The sequence below is a fragment of the Sceloporus occidentalis genome, unplaced genomic scaffold (genome assembly GCF_023333645.1).
Source record: "Sceloporus occidentalis isolate IW3139 unplaced genomic scaffold, rSceOcc1.0.p SCAF_28, whole genome shotgun sequence".
Classification (NCBI taxonomy): Eukaryota; Metazoa; Chordata; class Lepidosauria; order Squamata; family Phrynosomatidae; genus Sceloporus; species Sceloporus occidentalis.
Window position 1 is genome coordinate 11287166 of NW_028317008.1, and position 17089 is coordinate 11304254.

At 37.7% G+C, this 17089-nt stretch overlaps 1 protein-coding gene across 1 annotated transcript in view; it reads right to left on the bottom strand.

Moving 5' to 3' along the window:
- LOC149299811 (transmembrane and coiled-coil domain protein 3-like) overlaps nucleotides 1-12046 on the bottom strand; it is a 32609-nt gene extending 20563 nt beyond the window's left edge. The window contains exon 1 of the mRNA XM_089486144.1: nucleotides 11969-12046. Within this exon, the coding sequence (XP_089342270.1) occupies nucleotides 11969-12046 (78 nt within the window). The remainder of the gene's footprint in view (nucleotides 1-11968) is intronic.
- Between the last annotated feature and the right edge of the window lie 5043 nt (nucleotides 12047-17089).

Below are 17089 nucleotides of genomic sequence, written 5' to 3' on the forward strand. Positions count from 1 at the left end.
CGCGCATTCCCTTCCGGGTTGCGCCACTGCGATCTCTATGCACGTCTGTGAGGACCTGCATAGAGATCACAGTGTGATTGGTGCAGGGGGATCGCGCGGAGGGGAGTGAGAAACCATGTCTCTCACTCTCCCTCCCGTCCTGAAACAGAAAAAAAAAAGTTAATTCATTTAAAAAAATAGTAAAAAAATCATAAAAATAATATAAATACTAAAAAAATTATAATGTGAGCTGTGATGTAATTGTGACATCACTGGCATGTTCAGGAGGCCCCTAAGAGGACCTCTAACCATTTTTGTGTAAAAAAAAATATATAAAAAATATAAAAAAAAAATAAATAAAAAAAATAATTATAAAACCTTACATCCCATTGCCCTAGCATAACATCTAGCCAGTATAACCCTCCTGCCCCCGTTCACAACCCCCAAACCCGTTAAGCCATAGGCATAAAAATTATACAAAAATATGTACACCTTAGAGTATGCTCTCTGGTGCTGGGAAAGTATGGAAAATCTATATAAATCAGGTATTTCTGAAATCAGGACACCTGAATTAATAAACTTGGAGGGGATTTTCCGTCACTTTACCTAATTTTGTGAGGAGTCAGAGGGAAAATGTAAAAAAAAAAAACAAAAACATTTTTTTTCTAATTTTCTCTAGTTTTTACTAAATTTCTCATTCTAAAGTTTCAGCTAATCATCCAACTATGGTATCAAAAGAAAGCTCTGTCTCTCCTTGAAATAACAATATATAGTTTACATGGGTACACTATTCACAGGAAAAGAGAATAATCTCTGAACCGACATACCCCAAAAATGGCTAAATTGCTCCGGGCTTTGAGGTACCAAAAAACCCTGGGATTGAAGGGGTTAAATTAATGCCACTACACTTACTAGTTTTGTTTTTCAACATTACACATTCCTCTATATAAAATGTAAAATGAAAGGAACAGAAACATGTCCCAGTCATTAAAATCTACTCAAACATTTTGACCCTGCATGTCCTGTTTTGCAAACTTAAAAAGGTACAGATAAGACCAGTTATAGAGAGTGCAGAATGCAGCTTTTACGAAGGCTTAAAAAGTTAAATGAAGATTGAATTCCTGCCTGTAAGAATGAGGGTTATTGGAGCTGCAGTCCAAGCTTGTACCCAAAGGTGCAAATCGGTGTCATGTGTGTGGAAATGCGTATTTTCTATAGATTGTATTTATTCACCATAATTATGGCAGTCAACCCTATCATATGTGCGTCTCCTCTACAAATACAGAAAATAATGTTTTGGGTTTTTTTTTTAGCATTTGTACACACACTAATATATAGATATTCATGTATATATTCCTTGGGAAATGAGTTGCCCTTTTTCACCTCTAATTTACTGGGCTGCATCTCTCATTAAAATGTTGTGTGACATTTGAAAAATCACACCAGTCACAAGCTACCATGTAATCTGAGAAATTTCTCCGTCAGCGAGCCAGACCATTATGAACAATAGATTACATAAAGTATCTTGCAATCTTAAAATTTTCAACATATGTATTACCGTATTTGCTCGATTATTAGACTAGGTATTTTTCAGAGCAAATGCTCTGAAAAATAGCCCTCGTCTTATAATCGGGGTCGTCTTAGAAATCAGACCTTAAATAGGTCTGACTATGAGACGACTAAGATCCAGATCCCCCGCAGCTGCAAGGGACCTGGATCTTCCTGTCCCCCCCCCCCCCCCCGCCCCACTTACCGGTGCTTCTGAGTCCCCGGTGTGTGGCTGGGGCAGCGTGTAGATGTCTACGCAATTCACGTAGACAACTTCCGCTGCAGCAGGAAGGAGGTGTGGCTAGCAGCGGGGGTTGCCTGCGTCCATCGTGCAGACCTTCCCCGGCTGTCAGAGATCAGAGTGGCACATAGGGGGTCAAAAGGCATATCATGGGGCACAGTGGCATATAGGGTTAAAAGGCATATCATGGGGCACAGTGGCATTTAGAGGGTTAAAAGGCATATCATGGGGCACAGTGGCATATAGGGGGTATAAGGCATTTTTGGGGCAGATGTGCATAACTGGGGGGCAGGTTGGAAAATAGAAGGAAATAAAACCAAAATATTTTTCTCAATCATAGCTTTTATTAAAAAAAAATAGTTTAGATGAACTAACATTTACTGGTAAAAAAAATTTCCTATAGAGTCGTCTTATATTCAGGCTTTTTCTTTTCTTCCTAAATTAATATTCAGATTTGGGGGGTCGTCTTATAATCAAGCAAATACGGTAATTTAGAATAGCCAAAATGTTGCCGCCACTATGCAAACACTGTCTGAGCCATACCCCTCACGTTATTGAAGGTTTTTAAGCCATTGCATGTGATAAGCTTATGAAATCTGTGGTCAAGGTAACAAAAGGTAATAAAAGATATCCTGCCAGTTTCCACTTGTTTTAAAATTAGAACAAAGTTATCGTTTTATAATACCTCAAAAACCTTGATACACCTGAACAATCAACATTGTTTACTTCACGCCTGGGATATATATCCTTGATTGCACAGTTTGTTTGTTTCTATTGCCTGAATGCAAAGTAATAGTTTTGGGCGTTGTGGTTTCAGCTGAGAATGCTTCCAGCACACAATATTGCTACCATCAAATCACAACGAGATACTTTATCCGGTTGGTCTACCTACTGCCTTCTACAAATATTGTGGGTGTGTATATATGTAAATATATATTATATGCTATGCGGGGAAATCCAGGTAAAGTCATCCACTCCTCCAACTATTTAATATGTAATCTAAAAGGTTTTTTTTTGTTTGTTTTTTTGTTTTGTTTTTTTTAAGTGGTTTCATTTTGTCAGTATCAGTTTGTAGGTAAAACCACCCATCCCATGAATGTTGATATTTCATCCTACTTTATTGCCAAATTACCAGTATTTTATGATTCAGGCAACCGAGGCCAAGATTATTTATTGCAGTACTATGGTTTAGAAGTCTAAACCATAAAAGGCTTTAGTTATATTTAAGATCAGGTATTAAAGCTACATTAGTAGGCACTCTTAAGCTCAAAATCCCTCATTTATTGTTATTAGTACAGGCATGGTTTCCACTGATATCTATAGAGTAGATAAACCAAGACAGGGCATTGGTGCGGCAGGCTCTAGGCTCTTGAAACGATGGAGGAAAAAGACCTTGCCCTTCTAAAAATGGGCTTTATACCCCCTTTACAATATCAGTTAGGGTAAAGTTTTTACTGTGCAAGGGCAATATTTGAATATTCCTAACGACATTGGACTATTCATGTAACATATTAGCATTCCAGGAAGAAACACACGTTCCTAGCTCTCATACCTAATCTGAATTAACGTATGTATGTACGTACGTATGGCAAACATTGATTCCTTAAATGACCATATTTCTAAAATCACATGTATATGAAGTCATTATATGAAGGTCGCTACTTACAAATACAGTGTGGTAAATTAACGCATATCACATGAATACAATTTGGTTACGCAGAATGAATAACTGGCGATTTATCCAAATTTGCAGATGCGGATTTATTTCCTGAGAAAACATGCAACGTTAGTCTTCCTATCATCATACTTAATGATAATGCAAAACCTGACCCCACTGATAAGGAAAAAAAACTAAATCAAAAATAAACAAATGATTGCATTAAAAAGGCATTATGCAAACATTTAGGTGAAAAAGAAGGAAATAACCATGTCTAAAAATACTCTATATCTTTGTAGATGGTTGAGCAAGCATGCAGGAGCATCAGCTTGACCCTAGTTTGACTCAGTATTACTTTAATCTATGTCCCAGGAGATGTTAACCCCTTCGCGACCTTTGCCGGTTCAGGACCGTCATGACAAGAAGGTCACTAAATAAGCTTAGAAAGTGATCAACGATCACTTTCTTCGCTTAAACGGCGTTACTGTAATGCCTCGATGTCGAGGCATTCAGTAACGCCGAGATCGGCATCGGGGGCCATGTCTGGCCCCTCCCCGGGGCGTCAACAGCCGCCATACATTGTATGGCGGCGGACGCCCGTTTTAAAAGCGTTTATCGCCTCCTAAACTTAAATGGTGTCGCTGAAATGCCTCACCAGTGACACCAAACACTTACCTTTGGATGGGCTGTGACCGCTCCAGAGAGCGGTCACAGCCGCAGCTGCCGGTGATCTTCGCCATCAGCAAGATGGCGGCGGCCCGGGAAAAAAAACAATAAAGAAGAAAGAGTTCGCTAGACGGTCTCCAGACCCTCTAGAGAACTCTGGCTCCACTTGCAGGTTGAATACAGGTACTGCATTCAACCAAGCAAGTCAATGGAACCCAGCTTTCTAATCACTATGTGATTAGTAAAATATTCAAAAAAAAAAATAAATAAATAAAAATGCTAAGTGCTAACATTTAAAAATAATTATGCAGTGATGTCACTTGATGAACCATCCAGTACCAGCAAAATGTGTAAAAAAATATAAAAAAAGTATTAAAAAAATAAAATAAAAAAATAAAGTTTATTATTTTGAGCAAATGCTAAAATTTCTCAAAAATCTCAACAAAGAGTTAAAATAAAAGCACTTCAAATACCCAAGGGGTGTCTAATATATATAAAAAAAATGGCTGATGGGGTAAATTGGAGTGGCCGAGCTCAAAGATAGGGCATAGGTACAGACTGACCAAAATGGAGAAAAAAAGCGCACTTCCCAAATGTGGCATTTTAAATCTCAAACAACCCGACAAACCCATGCATGTCGGGTATCACTGCACTCAGGAGATGTTCCTGAACACACATTGGGGTGTTGTTTGACAGTGACATATACCAGAACCTGTATATCTATAACTAAAGTACAATTTGTGTGACAAAAAAAAATAAAAAAAATTACTATTACAAAGTTTGACAAAGTGTAGTTCTATAATTGGTGCATGGAAAGGGTTAAAATAACAGCATTTGGAATACCCTGGGGTGTCTAGTTTTCAAAAATATATGGTTTGAATGGGTTAAATTGAGTTAACCCGCTTCAAAGATATTCCAAAGAGTAGATGGAGGCAGAATGACCGGATTTGTTAAAAAAGGTTTGGAAATCATAAAACGCTCCTTGTACTTATTGCCCTATAACTTACAAAAAACAGCAAAAAAACATTGGGTATTTCTAAACTCAGGACAAGTAGTAGAATCTATTTAGCTAGTTTTTTTACTTGCTTTTTTAGGTGAGTAAAAGATTTTTCAAATAAAAGTCATAAAATTTGTTTTTTTTTTAATTTTTCACCATGTTTTTTTTATTTTTTTTTATAATAAATAAGATGATACGATCAAAATAATGGTATCTGAAGAAATCCCATCTTGTCCTGAAAAAAACAATATATAACTTATGTGGGTACACTAAATGGGTGAGGAGAAAATTACAGCTGAACACAAGCACCACAAAAGTGTCAAAACAGCCTCGGTCCCACAGGGTCCAAAACAAAAAATGAGCCCGGTCCTTAAGGGGATAACAAGGAAAACATGAGCCAACTTGTATTTTACCGTGCTTTGACAAAGTACAACTTTTAGCACCAGAGGTTTGCTATTTTAAGTATGATGCATCTGTTTTGCCATGTTAAAAACGAAGAAAGAAAGAAAGAAAGAAAGAAAGAAAGAAAAAAAACAACAAACAACACACAAACAGCCTTGTCATTTTTTTATCTGTTTTTCTTCCAAACACGTGTAAAGTATCTTACGCCAAGTTTTAGTTCCAAAAAAAAAAAATAAAAAAAAAAGGAAGGCTTAATTTATGGGAAACATGCTTACGAAGAATTTTTGGATTCAGTTTCTTGCTTTAGATATATTTGGGACAATTTGTAGTTTTTTTTGTGCTCGTCTAAGTGGAAAGCTTCTCACAATGTTCTCACTATCTTCCAAATCTGTTTATAACTGTAAACTCTGCAAATAGCAGCTTCTTGCAGCCGATAAGATACAGTGAATTAGAGATTAGTGGAACTTCCTCTGTAAAAAGCTCTTACATTTTCATTCTGCTGTGGTGCGTCTAAGAACAGAAGCTATCTAAACGTTAAGGGAGATCAGTGACGCAGTACCTCCAAATAAACAGGAGGGATTTGCAGTGTTTGCACTGGGAATGAATGGCCTTCCATACAACCATTCATTTCGTTTTGGCAGCACAGGCGAGAGACAAGCTGATGGCGCAGGTAGATGGCTCAGCGGGGATGAATGAAACTAAACATAACTTCAGCCCAGTAATCAAGATAACCTATACAGCTCCACATCACATTTCCAGATGCCCAAGTGGCATTTCTACTATTACATATAATCGAAGTAGTCATACAGGATTTAAAATAAAAAGCTACCTTTTATAAACAATGTATTTTTACAACAAGCCTTGTCCACAAAAAAACGATATCTTATTTGCTACAGAGCTCTCTTTATGAATAAGTACAGCCCAGATAGTTTGTAACACCCAAATGCTGATAATCTAGTGCTTACATCTTGGCCGCTCTTGGTTTATGAAGTGTATGTTTTGGATATAACAAAAGTAAAAAGAAACTAATATTTAAAACCACTATATGAGAACAAGGAAACTGATCAAGTATATATTTTCAGAAACAAAATGTAAAAATAAATAAATGGGAATTTGACCCCTAAGCAACGTTTGAAGGCTAACCATCTCCTACCTCATGAACCAAAATGCATATTGTCCTCTTTAAGAAAACTGCTGTAAAATCTGTTTTTGTCCCAAATGATAGCTGTGTAACAAACTAACCTACTGTGTGCAACATTACCAGCACAGATTTCCCAGGTGGTCACATCCTCTGCAACACAATGGGCTAATGCGTATGCTCACTACCAATAAAGCACGTCTCTGGATAATACGTTCTAGAGTTGCGCACCATAAGTAAAGTAATTGAGCTACAAATTAGAAAGCCAAGATGAGTTTCATACTAATCCCACAACACTGCTCCAAATGGAAAAGCCTATATATATATATATATATATATATATATATATATATATATAAAAAAAGAGCGAGAACAAACCTCTAAATAAAGGGCAGCAAAAATATGTAATTGTACACAGACCAAGTACATCTTTGTTTTAGTTCATTGTTTCAGTCATGCTTCCATAGCTTTTTCTCATCCATCCACTGACCTGGGCGCCATAAAACAATGAGGGCCCTAAGAGGCCGTTTCATCATTAATCTTGACACATTATACATATGTCATTACTGCAATATACTCAACATGCTAACAAATAGAACACCTACACTAATACATTAACAATATGTGAAATATCAGATGATGCATTACGATTTGTAATAGATGAAGTAATGAGTTATCAACAGCATTCTACACTAAAACCAAAATATCTTAACAAAGCAATGTTTAACCGGCAGGTAAAACCAGGGTGTCCAAGTGTGCTTCCTTGTTTAAAACAAAAACACATAGCATGATAGATCTAATGACATTTGCGCAAGACTCTCCTCCCTGTCCTGATTGGCCCTATATAGAAATGCTGTATCTGTTAATATTGTAGCGTAATCGAAGTAAAGGGTATTATGTCAACAATTTGTAGATAGTAGGCCAAACATCAAGACTAAGAAGTGCTAATTAGCGATTCTACATTGCTAAACACCGACAACGCACTGGTTAATTCAGAACACTCAAACAAGGCATTCTAGTTTAATTTACCATTTTTTATGATTATTTGTATGCATCAAAAGTCCCTGTATTTTGTGAAACATCATTTAACTGATCTGGACAAATACCAGTTCATCCAGAACATGCGTCCTCTTGCATCACAACAAACGGCAGGTCGTTAAGAGTTTTGTTACAGTTACATTATAGGCATAATATATCTTGGAAATCCATTCTAGTGAGTTTCCAAATTTTGAACGTAAACATTGCATAGAATAAAACAGAACAAACAAGATGAAACCATTGCAGCTGAATGGAAACGGCTTTGAGTTTTCAAGACACATTTAAATTTAGGAACTACAAAATACACCTAAAAAGAGCAATTAAAATGTTTTACGTTCTATCTGCTGCTCTGTGGAGTGTTTCTCTACAGAAGTGCCCACTCCATCCGTTTCCAATCATTCCTAAACACCGACACTAAATAAGAATGTATTGTGAGCGCTTGAATGCATATGGGAAAGTCAATGCACAGGTTAAAAATATCCCAGGTTAACAGCTGTTGTATGCAATGCATAGCCCTAACCATATGGATTTGAAAAATAAAATTCTTGATGCGGAAACTAGCTTTCCAAAGAAGGAAGTAAAACAACTGTTTGTATTTTCTCATATTTGCTACATTTGCAAAAATATATCAATATGTGTTATTCCATATATAACATAAAGGGCTCTATCGCCTAGGGCCACATAGTCATGAATTGTCAGTGCATGGGGATACCAACAGACTCGCTGTCCAAGATAGCATATATTAGTTCGCCAACTGTGTATCTTATTATTGCTTCAGTGTTTCTGGGGTGGGCAGTCAGACATGAAATTGCAATCCAGTTCAAGCTGTTTATTGTAATGCTAAAATCAGATTTTTTATTTTGCAAATGTATCCTTCCAGCTGATGTGTATGGTCATATGTTGTGTGCAGCTCAATATCTTATTCTAAGATGCAGATACACATTTTCCATTCCTGTACGTAAAACATAATGACGTTGCTGTGCGTGTGTCTTCTCTCACTAATCGATGCACAGCAGACAGTCGAGTCTCCACTGACTTGAAATGAATCTCTCATTTCTTTCCTGTGGCTCATCCTTTAGTTTTCCATTCAACTCTTTTGTCAACAACAATCTCTGCATCTTTATAATTACACATTTAAATGGTTCACCAGGTGGAGTTCTACCTAGCAATTTGTAAAGTAAAACCTTCACTCACTCATTGAGACAACAATCACATATTCCTGGTGCATCTAAATCCTCTATGATGCAAGCAAGAGAAAAGGACACCAGTTAAAGCCTGTCCTGCCGGTCTCCCTATATCGTGGACTTCAGACCATCAGCCCACCAAGAATTCCAGCCATTAGCAAGAACAATGGCCATCTTTGTCTCCCCCCTCCATGTCTTCATATATAGACAGTGTTATCCCAACAAATGCTATTGTGTTAAAAGAAATGCTCAGTTCTCAGTAGGACACAGTTACTGTGTTTTGATTCTTCATTTTCCTTTGTATATTCCTGCTTGGTTTACTTACAAAGCTTAGTGTAAATATGATAATAGAGTGGCTTATGCCGTTTAATCATCAAAAGCATTGAAATGATACAATTTGCATTCCAAACCCTTAATAATCATTGCTTTATAAAAAATGCTTTTTTTTTTTTTTTATATACACACACACACACACACACACACACACACACACACACACACACACACATACTGGTAATTAATAAAGACAGTCTGGGAAATTAAAAAAAAATCTGTATCATTGTATCAGATAAAGTGTTAACAAGAAAACATATGTCTTGTACAAATTGCTATGTTTCTAAACACATTACAAACAGAACCATTAAAAAGGTTAGCACTTCATATGAAGAGTATTTTTGATATATCTGGTTTCAACTGAATCCGGTTACTTCTTTCTCATGTTATCTACTAACAGACACAAGCGGCTTTGCTACAGTTAAAATGCATGGTTCAGATTTCATGGTATGGTCTTCATTCCTAGGAGACTCTGTTTACCTGGTGTGGGAGAAGCCGTCAACACAGGGTGGAGGCCAGAAATATCATTAAACACTCACACCCAGAAGAATGGGTGCTGTTCATTACACACAGGCTATATAAAGATCAGCACAAAACAAGACTGGAACAACAGCTCGGTTTTCTCTGCAAGAGGGGTTTATTCACTAAAAGGCAGAGTTGTGGTTTCAACTTCACCATACATCATGAAGTGCCAACTCTAGTGAACTTCTGCTACAGGAAGAGCTTGTCTGGCGCTGTATAATGTACAGTTAAAATCGGTAAGGTTTTTTTTTTTTCAGTCTCCGTATACATTTAATTAATCATTATACATGGCTAGCTCAACCCTTCCTACATGAGAAACTCAAGAGTGTTGGCCATTCCCCTTTGGTGAATAACCCCCAGAGACATTTTCTTTAATGATACGCTATCATTATTTTTACACACTGCTGATACATTAATGAAATCATTGAACAGAATAGAGCATGGCTCATTTTTTATTCACTATAAGGTTTATTTTCTAGAGAACTCCAATTACTAAACCACCTAACTGGCTCCTGCTTTGGTGTTATACAAATGAAAAAAGTAATGACCATTCTTGGAGCCTTACCAACAGAAATAATTACCAAGACAGCGAAAATGACTCTCTTATCTACAACCACATAGCACTTTTATTTTTCCATTTTCCCTAAATGTATCATTCCTATAAAGGTTAACCGGAACACAATCTCAATTTATTAACGTCCAACATTAGAATAGAAATTACATTGTACGGACTTAGTACTACACATGAAGAACAAACAAAAAAACATTTTTTTTTTTTTTAATATGAATAACATATTCCCAATAGGTTAAATGGCTTTGTTTGCCTCGCGATGTTAAGGTATTTTCCCCCTTTACTAAGAGCAGAACATGTGGGGCTCTGCCAAGGGATTATTAAGTTCACAAGATAACTACATCCAGATAATCGCAGAGAACGGCTGGCCTGAACAAACAATGTAGAAAGCACACCACTGACCTGGGTGGTGTAACCGTGTATTATTTCATACCATTACCTAAGCAAGAAAACTCGCCCTCAACTTCCCGGGAAACCTCACCAGCAAGTTGTTTGCTTGCAGGCTTTCCTTAAAAATCATCAACCCCATTATCCATCAACTTTAAACAGCACTTATTAAAGAGACTGCCGTTGTTTAGCTCATAGGTAAACCAGAGACAGCCCATAACATTTCATGAACTCCAAACAGCACCATTGGATCTATGCATATATCCGTATCCAAGAATCCTTTTGTAAAGACTGCCAAATGAAATTAATGTTATCAAGGAAATTGCTGCTTGGCTAACATGTCGCTGAGAATGTTCTCAGAGCGTGAAGCGCTAGAGAGCAACACACGCCTAGGGAATCAGAATATTGCCCCAATGCCCCAGTGGCAGTTCTAAGTGTGTGTTATGCATACCTTGATATGATGGCAATTGGAAAACTTTTACAGAATTCACATGGGGCCGGTCACACCATTGTGCTAAAAGGCTGCCCGATACAGGATCTTTAAAAGTCTAACAAAATATCAAAGAAGTCTGTGGGTGCAGCTAAATAAACATATTTACAAACACAACATCTATTGAGAAATGCACAAAACCACAAGAACATTTCCAACCCAGCGCCTTTTAATATCATTTAAGAGTCTAGCAACAGGCCTCTGCCATACACTACACAGTTACATATTCCCTTATATCCTTTACTGATGTTTCAGTAAACCTATGGAAGAGTTTTCTACAAAGATAATTCCCCCCCCCCGATTTTGTTTACATTCACTAGAGAAACAAAAGAGACACTTTTACAGTAGTGCACATGATCTGCATGGACTTGTCAGATAAAGGAGCCCTTAACACATCATCCCATTGTACAGCTCTGTGGAATATGATGGCGCTATATATAATCAATATATCAATAATAATCTCCGCACACACACAATAATGTCAGTCAGGTGGGTTTGTCACCTGATGGGCTAGTGAGTGATGTGATCTGCTTGCTTAGTGCCATCAATGAATACGCCTGGCACAGATGGCAGCAAGCAGTGGGTGAAGATGATACCCACACACTACAGAATACATTAATACAGAAAAAACACCTTACAGGCAGGAATACACAGTGGGAAGAGCATCTCATAAATGCTTCCCACCATAGGATGGCTCTCTCTGGGTTAAATGGAAACAGCAGCATGCCTTATTTCAGAACTTGCAGTGTGGGTGATTTGAACCCAGGCACTCTATGATAAGTGTATTGTAAAGAAAGTATCCAGAGATGCCTTACCCTGGTCTTGGTCCTTTGGTGCCTCTCTGGGTCCGAGTAGGTCCTGTCCACAGCTATTCCAGTGTCGCTTCCCGGCATCTTTCCGCCACAGGATTCTCTTATCACAGCCCGTCGAAAATAGATAATAGAAATGAGGGAGGGGACCCCAAAACCTTATGAGAGCCCAGGGAAAGGGAGGCAAGCGACCGTTAGCAGCGCTGGTCCGCCTGCAGCGTGCCCATCATGCCTGTCGGGAGTGCTATCTGCCCCTGATCCGCCTGGAATTTGCCTCCCTCTGAAGCCGAGTGCCCAGGGCTAGCTGCTAGCCGCAGCTGTGCTTGCGCTGACTGAGAGTCAGTCCCCGTGTGTATCAGGGGCGGGTCCTGAGCCCGGACACGCCTCCTTCCTCACACCACCCCTTCCCTGCCTAACAGGAAATAGCACAGAGATGCACCGCTTGCCCTCTGGCTGCGAAAGGGTGCATGCGGTTTAGTGTTTTGGATAGTGAAAACCGAGTATCGGTCGCATCAGAGAAACACATTGAGAACAAATACAAACACTCAATGAATATTAGGTGAGGCCCTCTATACGTAATGTATCTCTTCGTCTTGGTCTATCATGCTACTTGTGTCATACCCTTTGAATGTTTGTATTGTGAGAAGCGCTGCGTAAATTGGCGCTTTATAAGTAAAATAGACTAAGTATAACACTTAAGATAAGAGGACGGTCAGAGTCCATGGAAAACAGTTTTTTTTAGGAATGCTAGTAAATGCCCCCTTTCCTGTTTTTAATATGTGCGGCAGCACAGATTTTCACTAGGTCGGCGGTAGCGTTTCATGTTTATAGCAGGTAATAGTGTTGACTTCTGACCTCTGGACCAAAAGGAAACGGGTAAATGTCAATAAAAAATATTGAATAAGAATCGATAAATATTGCACTGCTTAAGACATGCAGTGCGGTTACATTACTGAGGGTGGAATATACTGTATGTGTATATATAAATAGATATATATATAAATTCACCCATTTCACTTGTATTATTTATGGTGTATTATTTCACCTTTTATTTGTGACATATCCTTTTTTTGGAGTACACCTTAAATGTGATTATTCATATTCACACATAATTGATGTTAGCGCAGCTTTTCTTTATTTCTATATTTTAGTACGTACGCTGAAAAGTAGAGATTTTGCCATGTAATAATCACAGCATTCTGTTTACATAAGCTCAAAATAATGTACATACATGAGTTTAATACTGAAGTTTCCGCCTCTCTGTGCACATGCATCGACATGCACAAACTCTCCAAGAATGTATCGTCATCATACATGTTCCTGTGCACACAGAGGACCTCTGTAAGAAATTATGACCCTCTTACAGGGTTATTCTTTTAGGGAATGTGTGACGAATAAAGCACAAATACAAGCGTATAGAAAAATGTATATTGATATTGAACTAGGCCACTGTTACAGGTTATAAAACATATAACATACAGAAAACATTTGATAATAATACAAAACAAAAGGGATACTTAAGCACATTCTTGGGAAACCTCTCTCAGCTCACAGGCTTCTCCCGAACGCCATCTTGCGCAGCTTCGTTCTGAGTCTCCTGACCCAGGACACTTCTGTTTGCTGCGCTCTCCTTTCTCAGACTCTCTTTTCTCCCTCTTCTTTCTCTCTTACTCTTCTTTCTCCGACTCTTCTTTCTCTCTTACTCTTCTTTTCTCAGACTGCTCTTTCTCCTGCAGCCCCTAACTAGTCATCCCAGAATTCCTTGTACCTCCCAGAAAGTGGTTCACCCAACCCCTCTTTTCAGACATTTCCTGTATGACCCAATTATGGAGGAGACAGGTAGTCTATGCAAACATGCACACAGTTATGTTAATATACATCGGCTTCAGTTGTCTGACCCCCTGTGGGGTATCCCACCTCTGTTGGAGCCTTTGTTCCAAACCCTTTGTAATGCATTACTATGCAAATTACCTTACATTGTAAAACCAGATATCTCACCTTATAGAAACTCAAATCGTCCCCAAATCATTATGCAATCAATGTAATGTCCTATGTTAAAGGCACCCTTCATTTCTTACACCTCCAAGGCACCAAGATCCTGTCATCATACATGTTCCTGTGCACACAGAGGACCTACAAGGCACCAAGATCCCGTAGGACCAAGCACTGAACTTGGCTATCAGTTGGCTATCGGTTTCACTGGCCAGATCTCAGGGTAGCTGAGTTTATTCCAGTGCATTGTAATGATAATTAATAATTGTGGCTACAGATGTCCCTAGACAAAAATTATAGATGTCATGAAGTGGCTTAGAGTTTTTTGTCCTGAATCAATGTAACCTTAATTAACGATTACAGTTGAAACCATTTTTTTATATGCTTACATTCTGACTATTACATAAGATTACATCTATTTATATAGCGCCAGTTAGCACTGTTACAGTAGGGTACAGTGAAAGTAAATAAGAATTTAAATATCATTAATGGAGGTTAAACATACCTATATTTTACTCTTTACCAAAAATACATAAAAATAAAACATAATCCAGGTAGATTTATTATTGACCTCCTAGAATCATTAACTTCTAATTTGTCTGTTTTTATTGATTTCTATTTACACAAATATGCACAAGAAACCCCATCTTATATAAGGGACACTAAACATTCTGCAAGATTTGATAGACATAAAATGGCAAGCAGGATTTAGGTGAGTCGCTTTTGATATACTGTATCCTCATTATACACCGTAAATTAGGACTTCAAGGCGTTAGTAATATGCTATGTAAAGATATCAATATAACAGCACCCCTGTGGGACTTTCTGGTACAAGGAGTTTCTTTTGTATTACATCCTAGTTATTTTGTTTTTACAGCAATTGTATTTAGAACAAAACGGCTCCGGCATGGGTACTAAGTTTGCCCCCAGTTATGCCGACGTTTACATGAAAGCGTGAGAGTCTCATGTGTGTGAGTTCAGGATGACTGGATGGTGAATTTGGTTCTATGGTGACACTACATAGCCAAGGTTCTTGTAATTTGGAATGGCACACAAAGTGAATCAGAAGCTTTTGCTTATTATATAAATAATGATTCTTTCCACTTAAATTTTTTACCTGTTCTTCAAGACATAAGGACAATTTATTATAAACGACTTAAATTATTATATTATAATAGAAGTATAACAAGAAATTGTAGTAAAGTTTCAGAATTTGTAGCACAGACTCTCCTTTTAGGGAATATGTTTAACCCCTTAATGACAAAGCCTGTACATGTACGGGCTCAAAATGCATTGTTTTCAATGGGTTTAGGGACCGCCCATTGTCCTTAAGAGGTTAAAAATAAAAATCATAACACAAATGAAATACATTTAGTGCTAGAAGAAGTTAAGCAAATTGATAGAAACATTGTATTGGCAAAACAAAGGGAAACAAATGATACAAATATAACAAAGAGCCAAAAATATTATTAAAAACCATTAGTCTACTCTACAGGAAGACAATACTTTGGGGAAATATTTACCCACAGATTATTTTTCATAAAGCAATAAAATGATTTTAGCACCAAGTAGCACAGACTGTGAACAAAGCGTGAGTTCCGTGGACATCCGTGATCGAGAAGCTGCAGTGGCGAAACGTATTTAAATAAATCGAGGAGGCTACGCATATGTAGCCGGGGCCAGAACCATGAGGATACAGAACCCTGTACAGGAACCAGTTGGGTCGACCTGGCCTCAGAACCAAGGGTAGAATGAAGAAAAGGGACCTTGAAGAGTCCTGCGTGTAAGGATGTTTGTGTGAACATGTTATAAGTATGTGCTCAGCTCCTGTATCTTGCTTTTAAACAATCAGAATAGCGTAAGTGTAGTACAAGGAATTTCTGCTAGGATTTATGTGGTATGCCTTTTTATTTGCCTCTAACTGTTGTCCTGCCTTTGTATGCCGTGACTTTTATAATAAATGGATCCAATGACCTTTTTGACTGGCTGGAGGAGCATAGCCCTTTGTGTTAACTCTCGGCCTACTGCTAAGAAACTCTACCAGGTCACCTCAAAGCTTGGCAACCCCCAAACCCCCTTTAATATTTGATATTTGATAGTTTGCTTTCAAAAAGATTTGTATATCAGTTATATAAATAAAAATTATTATGTCTTACAATGATTCATTTTAAAATTGTGTTGCTATGATTCATATAAATGGATTATTCACATTTAATATATGGAGTTGCTACTGCTGGTTTATTTCCTTTTGAAATTTCAGAATGACATCCCAATTAAAATTGACCATTATTTAGTATTTAATATTAAATTGATTAATATATAATTTATATAAATTAAAACTATTATCTCTCACAGTGATAAATTTTAAATACATGCGTCTTGATTTATGTAAATAGATTGTCTACCATTTACATATTGTTGCTACTGCTGGTAGGTTTATTTTAAAAAGCCACTTCAATCAAAATGGATTATTGTATTTAGGACTTTGCTTTTAAATGAACTAGCTAATAAAGAAACAGGATTCCCTTCCTATGTGAATGTACAGCTGTATGATTCACCGTAGAAGAATCAGGACTGTGTGATTGTAAATTTGTATGAAAGATTAAATGGTGCACCCACGATTGCTACTCATGTGACTGATTGGGTTAGAATTCATTATTAGGCGTGTATATCTATTAACATAGATGTTTTACTGAAAATGTTTAGCCCTGATGAAGTCCAACTATTAGACGAAACGCACATGGCTAGTATATTATTTTTTAACTTACTCTTGGCCACTCTCTGGGAATCATTATTCACACAACAAACTGGAACACGATTCCTCCATCCACAGTAACAGACCTGAGCATCCTGTTTTTATTTTATCGTGGGAGGAGGTGGTGCATTCTTGTTGAGAGTGAAGTTTCAATAAATTATAAATGTTTTAAATGTTAACAGTGTTGCATCTTTTTGTGCATTTCTGGGCCCTAGTTTTGCGAACTTGCAACTTGTTTAGTGGTTGAGGGGAAACAGAGACAGTAGGAAATAACTGCTTGAGCGAGAATGAGTTGATTGTCGCGAGGGTGGTATGGAGAAGTGCACAGGTGGACATGACAGATGGTTTTGTTGGCATGCTGATTGAGGTCTTTAGGAGGG